Source organism: Chamaea fasciata, unplaced genomic scaffold (genome assembly GCF_029207755.1).
Source record: "Chamaea fasciata isolate MVZ Bird 193981 ecotype frontalis unplaced genomic scaffold, bChaFas1.0.hap1 SCAF_20, whole genome shotgun sequence".
In the NCBI taxonomy this organism is placed as follows: domain Eukaryota; kingdom Metazoa; phylum Chordata; class Aves; order Passeriformes; family Sylviidae; genus Chamaea; species Chamaea fasciata.
The window spans coordinates 10,467,633-10,488,586 of record NW_027094105.1 but is presented as its reverse complement, the minus strand read 5'-3'; the positions used below and the strand labels follow the sequence as shown (position 1 = coordinate 10,488,586).

Below are 20,954 nucleotides of genomic sequence, written 5' to 3'. Positions count from 1 at the left end.
CTCTAAATACTTTGTTCAGCCAGTAAAGATTGTTTGTTGCAGCAAAATACTGGTCAGTAGGAGACAGAAGTGGGCTACAACCTTTGCTTCATAGAAAGAGGCCTGAAAAAACAGAAGCAATATTCAGACTGTGCCTAGCTCTATTTAGATAAAATTATTGCAAACTGTTCAAACTATTTCACCTTCCTTGCAATTCTTCTTTCTTAGTGTCTCGAGGCTTTTGACATACAAACTCTGGCCATCTTTAGATAACAGTATTTGAGCCAGTCAGGGGGAAGTGCAGGTGGTGAAATAACTGGATGTGTTGTAGCTGAGAGAGTCGTGGCCCCGAGTCCTTCCCTAGAGGACGTGGTTGTCCTGCAGCAGGGCTCTGGGACCTGGTGACCTGTCCCACCACAGGCACCCACAGGGGGTTAATGGCAACGCTGGATCAGCTCCTGCCACGTGCCCAAATAACCAGCTGGGAGAAGTACATGGGAATGGCTGCAAGTTAGGAAAAAGCCTGTAACAACCAGTCAGTGCTGCATACTGGAGAAGATAAATCTGCAGAGGAAATCGTTGAGGCAGATGTTTAATTAGTTGGAGCCAGGCTGGATAAATCAGGATAGGAGCTGTCTATGCAGATACGCCGGTGTGCCTTCCCTTGCTCTGGGCTGGTGTCACTGGCTTTGAAAACAAACTGTTCTTTTTGCTGAGGAAAGGAGCAGCAGAGAGAGTCCTACAACCTCTCTCTTACTGTAATGGATTCCCCTGTGTACACTCATAAAATAGAGAATGTAATTGATGTTTTCTTATGGTAATGAAAACTAACGAAGTCGAATACTTTATCATCAATTTGTTTAACCTATTGCGTGCTCAGCAGCGTGTATTGCACAGGCATGTTTTATGGGAGGGCTGGAAATAAAACTCTGCAGTCGTGGGATGAGCTTCTAGGGGGAGACTGGCCTAATCCAGGATGGACCACCTTGAGGGGGCTCAGGGGCACTGCTCGTGCACGAGGGTTTTCTGAAAAGAGCCCAAATGGGAGAGGAAGAGCCCGAGGGGGGGTGATGCCCCAGCCACAGACAGGGGAGCTGGAAGTTCCATCAGTGCCACAGGGACCTGGCTGGGTACAGCACAGGCCTGACGCTGCTCAGGCACTGGGATAACAACCCTTGGAGAAGCCTGGTGTCCAGAGGTAGTTTAAGGATTGTTTTGTGTAATCCTGCCATGCCTACATCTCCTTTCTTTGAGCGCTTCAGCAGCTGATGGTGTAAATATAAAACCTCTCTGCAGTGTGGCAGATCAGCAGAACAGAACTCACATGCTGGAGATTGGGAGCATAAGAACTTCCTGTTCTCCTTGAATTTATCAGTAAAAATGTCAGATACTGTGCTGTCTGGATTTGGAACAGCTCTAATAACCGAGTCCTGAAAAGCTGTTTTAGAAGGTGAGATTTGGGTGTTTTAGTACTTGGGATAATTCTGCTCCCCAGAGATCAGTAACAGCCTTAACATTAACTTCTGGAGCAGGTAGCTGTTAGGCATGCTTGAAAATCCCACCCTGGGGCTTGGCTGAGGAAGTTTTGTAGGTCGTACATATCATGTTGCCGAACTGTAAAACAGCATTGCCCCTAGAACTTGATTTGCTTTACTGGGAAATGATTTTCCTGCTTAGTCAGTCTGGTGTGTGTTTCTGCTGGTCTTACTTTCACCAGTACTCATGTGTTACTCCATTAACATGTAAGAAATTTGGGCTGTGGTAGATGTGCTCTTTAATCCTGCTTTTTTAGGGAGGCGCAGTGGGACCAAGGCAGGCACAGTTCTTCAAAGGTGGAAGGTGCAGCCCATGCTGTGATCCCACAGCTCAGCTGAGGCTGGGGCTGACAGCAGCCCACAGTGTGCAGCAGGCAAGGAGATCTTATCAGGCTTTTTGTGTCTGCACCGAAGCCTGCACTCGATATTCCCTATAAAATATGTTTGCATGGATTACGATTTTAAGAACATAAGAAAGATGGTGACTTCATCCTTGATACTTCATGTGTCTTGATGCCATGGTGATTCTCAAATTAAATATGTGCAGGAACTATATGTACACTTGGTAGTTATCTCCCTGCCTGTGAGCTGTCTCATTCCTGCTGCTCTTCCACAAACACATTCCCTGGGACGCCAGTTGCCTTCTCCTCCAGAGCTCGACTGAATGGACTATAAATACTAATGTAAAGTAAATAACAATGCAGAGAGAATGTGTGCAGAGGCTTTGTTTTCAAACAAATTAAGCATCGATGTCAGTATAAAACTGAGTGTTCTTAGAAGGAGATGAGAGACAAAACCAAACAACATTAAATGCTGAAATGTTGGAATAGTCCTGCCTGTTCCTGGTCCGTGTCAGCCTCTCTTCATCTGAAATTTCTAGTGAACAGAGAAGTCTCCTCTGATTAATCTTGTCTGATTTCAAGTAGAAATTCTTTGCAGGGTGAACATGCTACTGATTATTATTTAATAGCTGCCTCCGACTGCAAACATCCCCCGACCAGAAAGGCTCAGTCCTTTTAAGAACAAAATGCTCTACAAGTTTAATTGTTATAAACAAAACCTTCTGCCAACATTGCACAGACGTGACCTGTATTTTCCGTAGGTTAGAGGGAGAGTTATTAGCTCAGTGTTCTGTGAGTTTGGAGAAAGATTAATACTTTTTCAATAAATGAAAACAGCTGCTTTGCAATAACATTCAAGTCCCTAACAGCTGTCAACCAGTGCTTTTTGCATTCTTTAAAATGTGTAAAGTGACCAAAAATAGTTTAAAATAATCTTCCTGGTCTGTTTAAGTGTATTATTTCACTGCCACAGGAAGCTGAATAATAAGAAAAGAGAAAGATTCGAGAAACAGGCGTAGGACTTAAAGATAAAAGTCTCCGTATCATGTTTTAGTCTCTACACCAGAATCAGAGGAATTGCAGCTGCCAGGGGCAGGGGAAAAAGCCTGTTCCTTACCCTGGTACCTGGGAGCACAGTCTGTTACAGACCCAGGTTTTGTGGTGCGTGGTTGTTCCCATGTTTTAGATTTGTTCACACAAAGTTTAGGTTACATCAGAACCTGGAGACTCTCCGATGGAGAGTTCTGCTTGGGGCTCATCTTTGTTTGAGGAGCAGCTGGGGAGGAGAGATCTGAGTCGTGTTTGAAAATTCAGATTCTGACGTGTCAGTGTCAGCACCACATTGAATGTCAAATTTCGTGACTTAAATGTTCTAAAACAGCTGCTAGAGGAGCTGTGGGCCTTGCTGGGGTTTTCCTTCCTCATCCTACCCTGTTGGTGGGAGAGTAGGACAAAAAGATGTCTGTGATGGGAGGTGTGTGTGTATTTTGATTGCACATATATGTATTTATTCCTACATTTTAAAAAGGAGAATTGAAAAGATAAGCTATGTAAAGCCACAGCCCTGTGCTTAAAGCACTTGTACCAGATGAACCACAATTAGAATAAACTGTCATTAAAGTTTGATACTGTCACGGAATGATGGTAACTGAGGAGTTTAAATTTAAAAGTAAATATGTTCGAGTAGGCGATGCATATGTTTGCTCTGACTCTTTCTGGGATGAAAGCCCCAGCATCTGTGACAGTGAAAAGCCAATTAATTTGTGTTTCCTTGTGTTCACACTCATGCTTTTCTGCTTAATGGTAGTTGTGAGTTCCTCTGGCTGCGAGTGCCTTGTTTTGGATCATTACAGCCCCCCTGCAGAGCCTGGTGCCCGGCTTGGGGGCTTGGGAGCGGCTCTACCTGGAAATCCTTCAGCGATTGAAAACTTCCATTCTTCCCTGGCTGTTCCTTCCGCAGCGTTTGCCTTACGGAGCCCCTGGTCTGCAGAGCCCAGCCGGGTCCCTGGGAGGCGGCTGGGACACGGCCCCGCTGTCCCCACGGTGTCCCCAGGCTGTCCCCACGGTGTCCCCATGGTGTCCCCACGGTGTCCCCACAGTGTCCCTGTTGTGTGGGTCAGGAGCTGCCCGGTTCCTGCGGGTCAGAGCTCTCTGCACCCTGCTCAGCACCAGTGCCACATTCCCAGTGCCAGCATTCCCAGTGCCACATTCCCAGTGCCGCATTCCCAGTGCCAGCATTCCCAGTGCCACATTCCCAGTGCCGCATTCCCAGTGCCGCATTCCCAGTGCCGCATTCCCAGTGCCGCATTCCCAGTGCCACATTCCCTGTGCCACATTCCCAGTGCCACATTCCCAGTGCTGCATTCCCAGTGCCGCATTCCCGGTGCCACATTCCCAGTGCCACATTCCCAGTGCCAGCATTCCCAGTGCCACATTCCCTGTGCCACATTCCCAGTGCCGCATTCCCAGTGCCGCATTCCCTGTGCCACATTCCCAGTGCCGCATTCCCAGTACCGCATTCCCAGTGCCACATTCCCAGTGCCACATTCCCTGTGCCACATTCCCAGTGCCGCATTCCCGGTGCCACATTCCCAGTGCCACATTCCCAGTGCCAGCATTCCCAGTGCCACATTCCCTGTGCCACATTCCCAGTGCCGCATTCCCAGTGCCACATTCCCAGTGCCACATTCCCAGTGCCACATTCCCTGTGCCGCATTCCCAGTGCCACATTCCCAGTGCCACATTCCCTGTGCCGCATTCCCAGTGCCGCATTCCCAGTGCCGCATTCCCTGTGCCACATTCCCAGTGCCACATTCCGAGTGCCACATTCCCTGTGCCGCATTCCCAGTGCCACATTCCCAGTGCCGGCATTCCCAGAGCCGAGATCGCGCAGCACCAGTGCCAGCATTCCCAGTGCCACATTCCCAGTGCCACATTCCCAGTGCCACATTCCCAGTGCCACATTCCCAGTGCCACATTCCCTGTGCCACATTCCCAGTGCCGCATTCCCTGGCCGGGCTTGTCTCCCGTCACCGCTCCCGGCAGGAGCCGGTCCGGGAAGGGAGAAGCTGCTCTCTGCTGGTTTTTGTCGGGTGTCCCCCACGGCAGGGCGAGCCCCTGAGTGCGGAGAGGGGCGATGGAGCTGCTGGGAATGATTTCCTCCTGCCTCCTGCTCGGCTCTGCTCTGCAGCAGGGATGATTTATTCCGCGTCCCTTGCTCTCTCCCCAGCCTGTTGACGCTGAGCAGACCCCGGCGTGCCGGGACAGGGATGTTGGCGTGTGTGGAACGGCTCGTCGGGAATAAAGTTTGTGAACAGTTGGTCAGAACAGCAATAGCTGCTCCCGTGCCTTGGGCTGGTGAGGGGCTGGCTATCAGCCTGGATGGGTGAGAATTTTTCATGCCCAGCCTCCGAAATGAAAGTGAAATGTTGAACAGGGTCTATTTTAGACATGTTGGTGTTGGATTCGTGTGGTTTCTGGTTCTTCCGCGTTGGTAATAATGCTGTAATTTACGTGGCATTTGAAACTGTGCAGCTCAGTGTTCGGGTGTCTGAGATTTTTGTGTTTCACCCACTCCGGTGAACAGACACTGTGCTGGTCCCTGGTCCCTTCATGGGAGCAGCTCTCGTGAACCCTGGAGTGCACCGTGGGTGTGCTGCCCAGAACTGCTGAACAATCGCTGGTGTCTTCATAGCCAGGGAAAAGCACCTTTGTCACTTGATAATCCCGGCACGGGAGAGCCCTGGTGCTGCTCAGTCGGGAATGCCCATTTGGGCTGGCCCAGGACAGTCCTTGGGGACAATGCCAGGGGCTGAGAACGGGGCAGCTGCTGCCCCCACCCCTCCCAGAGCTGGGAGTTTAAAATAGAATCTGTGCATTGGATTTCTGCTGTGGGTGCTTTGCATTGCAGATCAAACATGATGACTTTGTCTCGGCTGTATTTAGAGCTACGTATTGCTAATGCAAAAGGGTAGCAATTAAGTGAAACCCTTCTGCTGACGCTGTGCGCAGCCCAGGTTGCTGCTGGCCGTGCTGCGCATTTGCTGCTCCTCAGAAAAGCAATCCGGAAATGAAGTGTTTGTTTCTTTTTAAGGGGTTTTTGACTAAATTCTTTAATTTCACTGGCTGTCAAGGTAGTGTTAAGTAAAATAGGTTTGAACTGCTGTAGTTTTTGTGTACTGGACTAGATGTCAGAAACCTTTGCCATCACTGGAAATTCTGTCACTCTGGATTTACTATCTGTTTCCCACAGCTGAATTCCTGAGCAGTGTGATTTAACACCTTGGCTCTCCATCAACCAGGCCTGGCATTTATTTGAATGCATTACACCACTGGTTTCCATAAACTATTTTACAATTGTTTCATATAAATGACTGTTTATTTCTACAAAAACCATCTGTATTTCTGTGGAGAGCGGCAGATAACTGTGTGTAAAATTCGGTAATGTCACAACAGTGCAAGTTAAGGAAAAACAGATTGGGCTAAAAAAAAAACCCCTCTCGTGCTTGTGTGCAATGTTAAAAGTTTGTTTTCACTATTTAAATATCTTTATTTATTAACCGGTATTTGCATTTGTAATGATAAAATCTTTATTCCACTTCAGAGGTGTTGAGGGGCTTTGGGGATTTTTAGCGGATAAACAGATTTAAGACGTCCTCGCAGCAGCAGGATTGGAGATGTAAACATTCTGCTCTGCAGCCAGTTCCTCTCGCACTGTTTACATATTTTCTGTTGTTTTATTGTCATTGCCAAGCACACAATGGAACCCTGCCCCTTCTGTCACGTTCGAAGAAAGCTCCCGCAGGAGGAGGCCTGAGCCCTCTCCCTGTTCCCGCGTTCTCTGCTCTCTGCAGTGGATTGATCCTGCCCCTCCCTCGGCCCCATTTGGTTCTGGTCCAGTGCTCGTCCCCAGGGACCATCATGGCCAGCATCCATGGGGAGCCAGGGTTCCCCCAGGCCTCCCTGGAGGGATGGGGAGCTGCCTCGATTTCCCTCCTCCCAGCCAGCACCCAAGGAGCCTCCACGCTGAGCTATTTTAATTCCTCCATCTGCTGCCCATGTGCTGGCAGAGGGAACACTGGAATCCAGCAGTCTTACACTTAGCACGACTGATACTTTCTGACAGACTATTTGAAATGATAGAAATACATAAATCTCCTCTTTTTTATGACCTTGTAATAGCTGCAACATATTTCCAGCAAATATTTTCTATAGCAATAATAAAAAAGCGATAACAAAAAAATAAATATAAATATAGTTTAAACTCCAGCAGAATCGCGCTTTCAAAGCCCAGGGATGGAGCAGCAAAGCAATAAATCACAAATCCTTGTGAAAGGAGGGACTTGAAATGGAAAGTCCCACAGACATCAGTGTTAAGTGTTTATCAACAGGGGTTTTTTGTCTGCTCTGCTGCCTGTGGACAGTGCTCAGTTCCCTTCTGCTTGTTCCCTCCTGCCCGGCATGTCGCCGTGGCTCTTGGGCTGTGGCTGCCTAGCTGTCCACATTTCTGATCTTTTCTTTCTTATTTTCTTTGTTATTTTCTCTTTTCCCGTGTTACTTCCCTTGCCCGGAGAAGCTGTGGCTGCTGCCCCTGGTTCCCTGTGAGCATCCAAGGGCGGGGTGAACAGGGCTTGGAGCAGCCTGGGCTGGTGGAAAGTGTCCCTGCCGTGGCAGGGGAAGGGACTGGATGAGGTTCCCTTCTGCCCTGAGCCATTCTGTGGTTCTTGCAAAGCCCTGTGAGCGGGCAGCAGTGTCTGGGGTGTGCTGGAGGTCAGGAGTGGAGATTAACACCACCCTCAACGTCAGTGCTGCTCGCTCCAGCTGCTCTGGGGTGGGTGCTGGCAGGAGGTTGTGGAAGGAGTTCAAGGACAGACAGGTTTGCCTGGGCTTTCTCACCAGGCAGACTGTGAAATTGTAACAGGAACCCCGAGCAAAGAGCAGAATTAATGGTTGACATGTGAGCAAATGCAACACACCGGGCAGAGGGAGGCATGGCTGGGGCAGAGCACGCTGTGCTCCAGCAGGCTGAGGGGGCCGGAGGCCATCTGAACGGGCTGCTGGGCTTCCCATGGCATGCTTACACTTCCAAAAAAGATTTGACAAAGGCTCATAAAGCAATTAAGCTGTCACAGGATGAGAAGGAGGATCCTCACATGGATTAATAATTGATTAAAAGACAGGAAACAAAGAATAGGAATAATGGCCCTCGGTGATTAGTAACTAGGTTACTGGTGGAGCTCCAGTGGAACTGGTGGAACCTGCATTGTTCGTTAATGTGGGGCATGGCAAGGATGTGAATGCTGATGTGACAAAATGTGCTGTTGATACAAAAGAGGTAAGAATAGTGCAAATAAAAGCTGTCTGTGAAGCACTGCAGAGGTATCCACAGTGCTGACTGACAGGACAATAAAACGAGAGAGGGAATTCAGTGTCAATGAGTACAAAATAATACACATGGTGAAAAGCAACTGTAACTATATGTGTACAGTGATGGGCTCTAATTACCTTCCATCAGCCGGGAAAAGTATCCAGCATCATCACGGGTACTTCTCTGAACGTTTCTGCTCCATGTAGGAGCAGGCAGGAAGACAAATGGAACATCAGGAGCTGAATCCATAAATCCCAAGACGTTCCCATATCTTAATTGCTATGTTTTGTCTCAAAAAAGGGAGTTGAAGAAGAGATGCCGAAAGGGATGAGTGTGGAAATGGATCAGGCACGTGAAATGAGGAGCAGATGCTGAGGAGGGAAGGGCTTTTGTGGTGTGGAAAAGGCACAACTGGGTACCAGAGGTGTCTGTGAAGTGCAGGTGGTGGGGACAGCGGATTGGGAAGGTTTTTATCCTGGTGGTTCAGAGACTGGAGCTGCTCACCCCAAACACTGGGGTGGCAATGGCTCCTTGGAACAAAAGGACTACTTTTCCTCATGCAGTGTAATAAATTCAGGAGGTAAATGTCATAGAAATGGGAAATTCAGAAGCGTTTTGGACAAAGGCACAGACTGTAAAGGGAACAGAAACAGCTGATGTAACACGGGTGGAACTGGGGTGTTGGTGGCAATCATGGGAGCTCTTGAAGGTGAAGAGAGGGATATACAGGCATAGGGATGTGTTTTGTTGCAGAGAATAATGCTGTAAAGTATGGCCTCAGTTTTCAACAATTTGGGGTTTTTTGTTAATACTGGTCTTTTTTGTTTAGGTTCGACGACTCCACAAACATTAAATATTCCTTCTGTCATCCGTATTTCACTCTAGTAACTAGTTTGGAGATGGAGAGGGGTTTGGTTGGGGTTTTGTTTAAAGCCTGGTTCCCTGTTGCAGTGTTAGTATTGTTTATTGTGCAGATTCACCCCTGACCGTGGCATTCTTCATTGCTATTGAAAGTTAATGGGGGAAAAATTGCATTCCAAACATTTGAACCCGTAGTAGCCATGGCTGAACTTAGTTGATCTCTGGTGATCGGTTCAATTTAGTTACGATTTTTAGCCATTAGGCTGGGGCTGAATGATGGTGATTTGGTTGAGGCCAAATGTCTGCAGAAAATTGGCTGTTTGATAAGAGCCCTGTTATCAGAGGGGGATACTTTCTCATTTACATTTAGATGAGTATTGATTATTTATTTACTCAGAGAAGTGAGATTCGTTCCCAATCTTATCTCTCTAGTCTCTGCTTGTCAGCAGAAAGAGAGAGAGAGCTCCTGACAACAGCCCAAGATAACAGCACTTTGTAGTGGAGATAAAAGTTGGAATGGGCCTTTTTCTAGTCTTGACTGAAAGGATAAGTTTTAAAAATTAGAACTGATGGGTCGTGCTTTCAAAAGCCCTTTCTGAAAGCTTTGCAGCTTAAATGGCAACAGAATTGGTTTGTTGGTATGTGGGTGGCCTTTCCCTTCTGCAAGGGGGACCCTTAATTTGATTATAGGGTGGGATTCTTCCCAGGCACCTTTGTGTGCTCGTAGGGAAGCTGTGCATTTTGGGGTCTGTTTCCTTGTTTCTAATTCCTGATGGACATTCCTGTCTCTAAAGGGGTGTCTGGAAATAGCCAGGTGGGTATCTGTGGGCAGAATCCACGGTGGTTCCACAGGGGTTTAGGTGGAAGGGACGTGTGTGGTGGAGGATCACCCACAGGAGGGGTGTGGAGCCCTGGGAGCTGCAGGGAAGCTTGGCTCGGGACACTGGCCAGGACACTCCGTGCCAGGATTTTAAAGGTTTATTTTACAACTGCGCTGAACATTTGCATGAGATTACAGAAATCCATAAAATCCATCTTTGGTATTGCCACTTGAAAATTTGTTGAAATTCACGGAGCAGGATTCCATTAGGAGACCATTAAATAATCCAGTATTCCTACTACAGTGACATCATTTGAACTTGTGAGAGAAGCCTGGTAGTAAAACTCCTCCACAGACTCAGCCTAACATTCTTCATCTGTTGGGAAGCAGAGGTCATGTAAATGTGGATGGATATTTTAAGCATAATTGAAGAGTAGATACTCTCTAAAAATCTGTTTACACTTTTTATTCATTTCTCAGTATTTACTTTTTTATGAATTCCTCAGTATTTCCTGTTTTTAAGGAGTTATCCATAAGGCAGGTTGACCTGGTTCCTGCTCTGGAGCTCTATTTCCCTGCTTCATTAGCAGAGTTAATGCAGGCTTGACACAAACTGGGTAAAACAATTTACCTGATCGTGGAATTCTCAAGCTGCCCCAGATAAAAATGATCCAGTGCCGCTGCAGAGTGTTGAGGGGTGTGATCCCTGCTGGCTCTCCTCAGGGCTCAGCAGCGTGGGGCAGTCTGTGATGTGGGTGATGTTCTTTGGGGTGGATCCAGCTGGTGGAATCGGATCCACACAGAGGGAACCCTGCCTGCATTTAACCCTTCCCTCGTGTCAGGGCTTGCCCCCGTTGTGCAGGGGTTTGGGACTGGGTCCCAACAGCCCAGACGTTCAGATCTCTGCCAGCAGTTCCCTTGGATGTAGCTTGGGAGTCTCTGGAAGGTGCTTGGGATGAACAGACAAAGCCATTGGGTTTTACTGTCGTTGGTCCTGTTCTTAAACCTACACCAGAATTTAAATTGATTCTAAAATCTCAATTTTAAATTGATTTACTGCCTTGAGATTTGTTTCAATTCAGTATATTTTGCTTCTGCCTAACAAGCAGGCCTCTGTTTATCTAATTTATTTAAAATTTAAATTGTTAATCACATTTCCAGTAGCCGGGAGAGGAGCAGCGGTGGTGCTGGGTCTGTTTGCCTTTCTTTGTGCTGCGAGGTTTGCACTGCAGGTGCTTTGGCAGCTCCTCGTGCCATCACTGGTTGTGCTGGGCAGGGTGGGAGCTGCTGGGGCTCCTCCTGTGTCCTGCAAAAAGCCTGGCACTGCATTTCCTCTGGGTGGCACTGGGAATAAGGAATGTCCAGAAAGCTCCACTCCGGGAGGGAACGCGCCCGGGCCAAGCAGCGAGTGCCTCACGTGGCTTTGGGGAGATGGAATGAGAAGCTGTAATTGAAATTCTGCTGTAGTAAATTTAAAATTAATTGGCTAACAAATTCCATTCCTTAGGCATGCCATCTGAGGCTGAAAGACTTAATTTTTTTGTATATTTTAAATATTTCATCATATATGTGCTCGTAATTCAAAGTCAGCAAACAGTCAGAAATCTTTTAAGTACTGGTGAAGAGGGAATAGATTTTGTTATTTCAGTTCTAGGTTTTTTGTTACTTTGAGACCTGGTTAAAGGGGCTTTGAATTAATTAGGATTTTTCAGGTATCTGTTCAGATTATTTTACTGGATTATGTGGAAAATATCCAGCTGAGAACTTGGTGTACACTTCAGCTCTCAGGTGTGAGCAGGAGTGGAACAAGGACAGGAGGGTGTTGGCCCCACCAGCTCCTGCCCTTGGAAAGGATTTTTCTTCTTGGGGGTCCCACCTGGAACTTGGTGCATTTGTGTCCCCCCCACCCCACCAGGGCCTCTCCCAACCACTGCCAGGACAGCAGGGCTGGAGCTGGCTCACTGGGCTTCACCTGGAATTGGATCAGAGTTTCCTGGTTTTGTTCCAGTTAAGGCATGTAGTTTAAGGATCCATTCAACTAAAAGATATTTTTTAAATGGCCTATTTTTTTAGAGCAATTTTTGATACATTTTCTGTAGTTGTGAAACAGCTTTTTAAGTGGTATTGTCCTTACTTCAGGGATTTGGTTGGAGAAGAAAGAAGGTGGCACCTGAACCTTCAAGATCTACTGTTAAAATATGAAAATAATTCATTCAAAGCAGCAGCATCTATCCCTCTGTGTGATGCAGTCCATAAGGAAGGGCTGATTTCCTTCCCAGCTATTTCCCAGTGCTCCGTGCAGGCAGGAGGGATGGGCAGCAGGGAGCAAACACAGGAGACTTCTTCACTCAGGAGAGAAAATCCCCCCTGGGCGTAGGGCGAGGTCTGAGCCGGCGTTTCCCACACCGGGCTGAGCTCCTGCCCTGCAGCACAGGCAGGGGCTTGGTGCAGGCTCTCCTGGTGTGGGAACAACGGGGGAATGTTGGACAGGGCTCTGCCATTGGGAATGTTGGACGGGGCTCTGCCATTGGGAATGTTGGACGGAGCTCTGCCATTGGGAATGTTGGACAGGGCTCTGCCATTGGGAATGCTGGACAGGGCTCTGCCATTGGGAGTGTTGGACAGGGCTCTGCCATTGGGAATGTTGGACAGGGCTCTGCCATTGGGAATGTCGGACAGGGCTCTGCCATTGGGAGTGTTGGACGGGGCTCTGCCATTGGGAGTGCTGGACAGGGCTCTGCCATTGGGAGTGCTGGACAGGGCTCTGCCATTGGGAGTGTTGGACAGGGCTCTGCCATTGGGAATGTTGGACAGGGCTCTGCCATTGGGAATGCTGGACAGGGCTCTGCCATTGGGAGTGTTGGACAGGGCTCTGCCATTGGGAATGTTGGACAGGGCTCTGCCATTGGGAGTGCTGGACAGGGCTCTGCCATTGGGAGTGTTGGACAGGGCTCTGCCATTGGGAATGTCGGACAGGGCTCTGCCATTGGGAATGTTGGACAGGGCTCTGCCATTGGGAATGTTGGACAGGGCTCTGCCATTGGGAATGTTGGACAGGGCTCTGCCATTGGGAGTGTTGGACAGGACTCTGCCATTGGGAATGTTGGACAGGGCTCTGCCATTGGGAGTGTTGGACAGGGCTCTGCCATTGGGAGTGTTGGACGGGGCTCTGCCATTGGGAGTGTTGGACGGGGCTCTGCCATTGGGAATGTTGGACAGGGCTCTGCCATTGGGAGTGTTGGACAGGGTCTGCCATTGGGAGTGTTGGACAGGGCTCTGCCATTGGGAATGTTGGACAGGGTCTGCCATTGGGAGTGTTGGACAGGGCTCTGCCATTGGGAATGTTGGACAGGGCTTTGCCATTGGGAGTGTTGGACAGGGTCTGCCATTGGGAATGTTGGACAGGGCTCTGCCATTGGGAATGCTGGACAGGGCTCTGCCATTGGGAGTGTTGGACAGGGCTCTGCCATTGGGAATGTTGGACAGGGCTCTGCCATTGGGAATGTCGGACAGGGCTCTGCCATTGGGAGTGTTGGACGGGGCTCTGCCATTGGGAGTGCTGGACAGGGCTCTGCCATTGGGAGTGCTGGACAGGGCTCTGCCATTGGGAGTGTTGGACAGGGCTCTGCCATTGGGAATGTTGGACAGGGCTCTGCCATTGGGAATGCTGGACAGGGCTCTGCCATTGGGAGTGTTGGACAGGGCTCTGCCATTGGGAGTGTTGGACGGGGCTCTGCCATTGGGAGTGTTGGACGGGGCTCTGCCATTGGGAATGTTGGACAGGGCTCTGCCATTGGGAGTGTTGGACAGGGTCTGCCATTGGGAGTGTTGGACAGGGCTCTGCCATTGGGAATGTTGGACAGGGTCTGCCATTGGGAGTGTTGGACAGGGCTCTGCCATTGGGAATGTTGGACAGGGCTTTGCCATTGGGAGTGTTGGACAGGGCTCTGCCATTGGGAGTGCTGGACAGGGCTTTGCCAGTTCACACCGGGGACAGCTGATGACAACGGGAATGTGTTGTTTCCTTCCACACCATCCTCCAGCTTCTGACAGGGCCCTTCCTTTGGCAGAGGGCTCTGAGACATCAACACCCACCTGCTGTGCTCCTGGGCTGCGAGTAACCTCGTGTTAGTTGAACGTGCTAAGCCATCACTTTGTTAGAAAACAGATGATTTTACAAGTTACTTTATGTTTCAGGTCCTCAGTATCGGCTGGAGAAGCAGAGTGAACCTAATGTCCCAGTAGATTTAGACTGTACCTTGGAGAGCCAGAGCACTTTGGAATTCTGCCTTGTCCGGGAGAACAGTATGTTTCCCCTTTTCACTTTTGCTCTTGTAAACTGCTTAAACTCACATAAGTTATGTATTTTGGAACACAAGCTGTACTGTCTGGGCAAGTACGTTTTGACGAGACTCTCTGTCCTGAGGCACTTCTCCGTGGTGCCAAAACAATATTCCAGAGGGAAATGATGGATTTCATACCTTTAGTAAATAGTCTGCATCCTGTTTATCACTTCATGATTAATCTTTTGCTGTTAAACTCTGCTCGGTAAAGTTATGACCAACCCTGAAAAACACGAAATATGAACCTGTCTGTGTTGCAGACATTGCTCAGTGAGTCCAGGGGTTGGTCTGCAGGGTGTTGTGCCGTGTCAGTGTGGCTGTCAGAGGCACTGGGGGTTCTAATACAACTGAAAGAAATTAGCCATGCAGAAATAACTAGAGCAGTTTGATGATTTTTGAAGCGCCAGACAAATAATCTTCTCTCCAGCTCTGCTCAACTGTTTTTGTTCTATTACTGTTTTAATGATCCTAATATTTATTCTCTGATATATTTCTTTACACGAAACAATGTGAAACTTTAAAAAAAGGCATTTAACATTGATTTGTGTTTGTTCCCCATGGCATTTTGGTCCATTCCTCATCCTTTACAACAGCCATGCTCTCGGTTTTGGTGTTCTTTCCTGACATTTTGTGTAAAAATGTTGATTGTACTAATGAGTAAAACCAGTCACAGTCCTCCCCTCAGCCAAGAACGGTGCACACAGCCAGAGTAAGAGTCTGCCTCAAGTATTGGAAGGGTTTTTTCTTTCTGTGCAAAGGTTGAACCTTTCAATTGATGCTTTTTCGGCCACAGCAACCGTGTCTTACCCCAGAATGGCGGCAGAGCATCCCCAGAGCAAGGAGCAGCAGCCTCTGCTCCATTCAGGGAGCAGCAGAAGGGAGACACAGCAGCACGAGCTCCCCGTGCTGCTGGGGCTGGGATTAACACTCACAGCTTTGGCTGCTGCTCTCCCAAAATATTGCTGGTGCTCCTGGTTCATTTCTTCATAAAATGGTTCTGAGAAATTGTAGGAGAGACCTTGGCAAGAGGGAGCAGGGGGGCTGTGCTGAGGAAATGGAGCAATTCTGACCTCACTAATCGAGTTGTGCTCTTCCACAAGCCAGAATTCCCCGACGTCTGCATCCCACCTATTATTTTTGTATCGATTTTTAATCTATAAAATGATGCACACTAGTCATACTTCCATGGGTTTTGCTTGTGATTTAAAACAACATTTTTTTTTAAACCCAGGCTCTGTAATTAAAAGAATACTGTAGATACTGCCTTTTTAATGTATTTTCATCATCTGTGGAGGAATCCAGGCTGTGGCCTGTAGCTGTATCTCCTGCAGGTCTTTGCTCTCCTGAGTGACTGGGTTCAGGTTGCTCCATTACCTAAAGAGTAAATCTGTTGGAAGTTTGTAAGTGGGGTAGCAGGAGGCAGTCAGTCTGCTCTGCTCCAGGACAGCCTCAGGAGCCTTGGCTCAAAATAAATGTCAGTCAGAGTGTTGAGGGGGCTCTTTTCCCTTCTCCTGAAATCCTTTTGCTGCACTGCTCCCCTTCCCTCCCAGGCCAGGGGACACCAAAGTGAGCCCTGCTGCTCCTCCACGGAGCCCAGGAGAGGTGTGGGATGGATCCCTGAGGCTGAGGGCCCAAATTCCCTAAACTGGGCAGCGTTCCTGCCCTCATTTAGCAGCCAGCGGTGCCCATCCCAGAGCATGCCCTGGAGCCCTGCTAGGACGGGCATTCCCCTGGCAGGGGGACCCTGCCCTGTCCCTGCTTGGGGCTGGGTGTTGGCCCTGCACAGAGGGGCTCAAGGACAGTGAGGTTTGTGAGGTCAGTCACGGTCCCTGCCTTGTGCAGAGCCTGGCTCCCCCCTGCACAGTCAGAAAATGGAGTTGGGGGTGCTTGGGAGCTATGTTTTGGCATGGCATTAGAATAGAAATATTGACAGTTTTGCACTATTAATAAAATAATGGCTTGACAATCCTATCAGCAAACTGAAATATTCAATTTGTGCATTCTGTCTTGATTTGAGATACTTTTAGCTTCGATATGCCCATCAGAAAAAAACTCTGTTGTAACAGCTATTACTTGTAAATGTGCTCTTCGTAGTCTCATAGTCATTTATAAATATATGTATGGATGATGCCAAGCATCTGCTGGGAGAAGAGCAGCCACATTCCTTTGGGCAAAGAGAAAGTTTATATTTCAGGGTATTAAATGAAACAAAAACTTTCCATTATTAAGAAATATGTATGGAGAAATCCCCTTTCCATCCAGCATTTACTAATAGCATTCAAGCTAATAAACTGCTTCCAGTGTGCAGAACTTTTAACTTGCACAAAGATTTATCTTTAAACTGAAAGCTGCACTTTGTAATGTGAAATGCCTTTATGTGTGCTAGGAAGCCATTCATGGCTAATTTAGTTTTATTCTTGCCATCTTACTTCTGGAAAGTTCCTCTTTCTCATTTTATCATTAGATAGTAATTAGTATTCAAGGGAAATTGGTCTTAATATATTAAAATTGGTTTAGTGCCTTTAGACCTATAGCAAAGCCAATGTCTTATTGGAAAATGTAATTGGGGACTCTGTGTATGTAATTAATTGTATTGCAATTAAGAACTTTCATTAAGCAATATTCTAGTACATTAAAGTAATAAGGGACATTTTTGCAGTGCAGTTAACTTTGTGTTTTGTTGTTTTATCGAGGAGATACAGGTTCACTTGCTCTTGAATAGGCTGCATGTGACATTTCAGTGTTGTGGCACTCCTGATGTGTCATTTTTATCTGTGCCCTGGTGCTGGCAGGGGTCCCTGTCGGAGCTCCTGCTTTAGCTGAGTCCCCATAGGAGGAGGCTTCTGCTTTAGCTTCTGCCTTGCTTCCAGCTCACGGATCTGGTGCTGTTGTTCCTTTGCTGTTGGTCTCATTTGGAAATCGGGATGTTCAGTGAGGAGATTGGCCCGGGTGGCTGTTGTCACTCCGTTCCACAGGGGCTCAGCTGTGTCCTGGGGGCTCTGTGGGCAGCCCAGGGTCAGTTCTGCCACGTCCCAGCTGCTGCCCCAGCACAGGGTGCCGTTGTGACCACACAGTGCGGGGACAGGGTTGTGGGGACACCCCTCTGGCTTCCAGCCTGGACGAGGGTCCTGGCTGGCTCTGAGCAGCAGGGCAGCAGTGCCACTGCCACCCTCCTGCTTCCCTGCCAGCCGCTGCCACACCACAGCCTCTCAAGATGCTTCTAAGTGCACCAAAAAGTTTGACATATCTCAGTGTATCTTTGGAGGAGTGCAGCATGAGGGTTTGACATGATACATTATGATAATCCATAGTATAGAGACATTAACACAGGGGTCTGTGACAAAATGCATTGTAATGTCTCGGAAGGAGCCATTACAATTTATCTTGTCATTCTGGAGCATGGAGTGGTTGCAGTGTTAAGATGGCTCTGCATAAATTCACATGGAGACTGTTTAATTTGATTTTTGGAATCCTTTCAAGTCGAATGGCACAGCCCAGTTTGTAGCTTAACCCTTCAGTGTCCCCCTTCCCCAAAGGAGGGTCCGTGGGGTGTGAGGAGGGCAGCGCTGGGAAAGCTGTGCTGGAAGTCTGGGACCTGGGAATCTCCTGCTTTATGCTCTCCGTGTGGCTTTGGACTCATTTAACAGCAGATGCTCACAGTGGTGTAGTGGTGAGGCCACTCCGACAGTACAAGTCTCAGGCAAAATTAATACTGAAAAATCTGACAAGTTGGTACCTGCTTTTCTGGAGCTTTAAGATCTGTACTAAAACTCCATCATCTCATCTTCCCATTATTAAAATTTCAGCGAAATATAAAGTTTTCATTAATCTCCTGCAGCAAATTTAGTTCTCTGAACTGGCAGTTGGTTGAGCTTTTAGGACTGCATTAGCCAGGATATTAAACAAAACGTGTCATTCCTCAGGATCTCCTGTAAGAAGCTAAATCAGTTTTCAAACATATTTATGCCACTTTATCTACCGGCATCTGAATGATCATTTCGAGCTGAGGTGCTTTATTAGCAGCTGGCATCGAAATTACTCTGTGCAATTATATATCGCATTATAGTAATGTTGAAATTGGTGTTAATCCAACGTCATAAAATGTAAAAAAAATCTTTAAAGTGTGTTATATTTTTTCGGTAATTGGCATTTTGGCTTAATGAGTTGTTGCCTTTTATAAAGGCAGTACCTGCAGTGGTAATGAGAATACTAATCAGTAAATAAAGTGCAGCTTCACACCAGCGTGCCCGAGGTGCTGCTGGCACATGGGGCATCCGTGCCAGTGCTGCGTCGAGGGTGGCACCTCTGGGGACAGACACCTCTGGCTGACTTCTGGCTCCTCTGTTCCCCTCCCTGGGCTCCTGGCTGGGTGGCAGGCGGTGGGTGGCCAGCAGGGTCCCCCTGCTCATCCCCTGGGACACCTGCAGTGCAGGGCTGCCTGTGCTGCCAGGGCGCTGGCCGCTGGCATGGTGTGCTGCCCTTCATGCAGCCACAAATGCCTGTCACCGTGGCCTTGGGCACCGGCCTGGGGTGGAGGGTGGCATTTCCTCCTCCCAGGGACGGGGGCCTGGGCGTTCAGCGCTCCCTCAGCCAGCTCCCCGTGGCTGCACCAAACCTCCCCTTCAGGGCCGTGCCCTTGTCTTGCAGGTTCCAGAGGAGAAGAGGTCTCGGAGGAGGATCCCCAGATCGATATTGCCACAGTCCAGGACATGCTCAGCAGCCACCACTACAAGTCCTTCAAAGTCAGCATGATCCACCGGCTGCGGTTCACCACGGACGTGCAGCTGGGTGAGTCACCCGTGGCCGGCACAGCTCCGAGCCTTGGCTGTCCCTGACAGCTGCCTGGCCATCCCAGCCCGCTCTGCAGCAGTCATTGTCACCTTGCACCGTTTCCTCACGGCGCATTTGAAAGCGTTGCTGGCATTTCAGCAGTTAAAAATATTGCTCTCAGTCGAAAATACTTCAGTATTTTTATTATCCCCAATCAGTTGCACATGTTGCCTCTGAACGAAGGCCATTATTTAATGACCTCGTCTCTTTTTTTCGGTCTAGGCTTCCTAATGGAAAGCTTCTTGCCAACTGTTTTGTTATTTTTAAATGAGGCTTTGCAAAATTGGGAGTTATTGGGTTTTTTTCCTTTTCTGAGACTGAAAGATTTTTAACGACCTAGTGGAAATTTGAGGTGGAACAAAATAAACGAGCGTTCTCTAAAGGTTTTATATTGTCCTTATTGGCTCGCTGAATGCTTTTGAAAACCCGAAGGCCAAGGGCTGACAGAATTCTGAATTATAAAAGCCCCATTACTGTTTTAAAATGATTGAATGGCTTTTTATCTTTGTGTTTAAATTGTGAAAATTTGATTAATGATGCATTGGTAGGTGACCTGTGACATTCCTGCAAATACTTCCATAGAGAAATGATTCAGCAGTAAGATATTAAGTGCCATAATGTTTACAAAATACATTTATTCTGTGGAATTCAGAATTGTTAATTTATACCAACCCCTGTATTATTGTCGCTACAGTCTCTTCATTCTTCCATCCTGACGCACATGTAAGAGTAGATGGCTGTAAAATTCTCAGAGAAGGAGCTTTTTTTGGTTTATTTTGAGCTGTCTAGTTAAGGCAGGATTTATCTGCTGGTGCTGGAGCAGGGCAGTGCTGGGCATGTTCTCTGCGTTTGAGCAAACTCTCGGGGTGTGATAGTTTGCTTCCAGTGAAGTTTGACTCACTGTATCTGGGAAGTGTCAGAAATGAGAGCTTGAAAAGGTCATGACAGATCACTAAAGATAAATGGTTAAGGGAGAAGAGCTGTTAAATGAAACAAATGGCTTAACTTGTGCAGCAGTGGAGGAGCTGACCCTGCCCAGTGCTGTAAGGACCATAAAATTTCCCTTTTATAACAATCCGTAAACTTGCGTGATTTTGATGGCAGTGCACTGACAATGGGGTTTTGTAATCCAAGTATTTTTTAAAAAATCAAAGGAAACCCTAGCAGGGTGTTCAAACCTTGGGCAAATGTAGAAAATCAAAATCTTTCGATAAAGTTTGAGTAAGCTGCTGGGGTTTCTCCTGAGTTTTTAAAGATATGAAAAGAGCAAGATTGGTAAAACAAGGACTGAGGGGCTGTTTGGGTTTGGGCTGATGAGGGTTACATGTTCCCTGTGAGTGGCAAACTGCTTTTTCCTCCCTGTAGTGGAAAAATCAGGGGCTGATTTTTTGTCTTCAGTCGTAGTGACTGGCCTGGGAGCTGTTCTCCAGCAGTTTGATGATGGCCAGTGGCAAAGACTTTTCTTTGCAGCCTTTTTGTGCCATCAGTTCTGTGCAGCAGAGCAAGTGTTTCTCAAGGACCCCAAGAATCCTCTGTCATTCCTTTGCTCCTTGTTGGCAGATCAATGGTGTCGGTGGCTGTGCAGGAGTGGATTGCGCTTTATGAAATGTTTCAGCTGTTTTGAGGCCTGATCGTTGAATTTGAGACAAGGTTTATGAAAAACATGGGAGTAAATTTGATTTTCTGTACGTTGTGCATAGCTCTGTAGTAAAAGGTGATATGTGGATGGCCATGGGAGGAGTGCCCAGCCCTCTGAGTGATGGGGTTATTGCATTTAAGGTGGCAGTTTAAGGTCTGGGGTTTGTGTTTCAGCCCATATCACAGGGTAATGCACACACAGCAGCACTCTCAGCAGTTTTACAAAGACTCTATCATGTT

The 20,954-nt window shown here is 47.8% G+C and overlaps 1 protein-coding gene across 4 annotated transcripts in view; it reads left to right on the top strand.

Annotated features, from left to right (window-relative positions):
• Positions 1 to 20,954, top strand: part of MAPKAP1 (MAPK associated protein 1) — an 83,788-nt gene that overhangs the window by 48,584 nt on the left and 14,250 nt on the right. For 3 of the 4 annotated variants that reach the window (XM_066201211.1, XM_066201212.1, XM_066201213.1), the window contains 2 exons: positions 14,101 to 14,208; positions 18,894 to 19,034. In XM_066201211.1, the coding sequence (XP_066057308.1) occupies positions 14,101 to 14,208; positions 18,894 to 19,034 (249 nt within the window). The remainder of the gene's footprint in view (positions 1 to 14,100; positions 14,209 to 18,893; positions 19,035 to 20,954) is intronic. The other variant, XM_066201214.1, reaches the window with a different exon arrangement.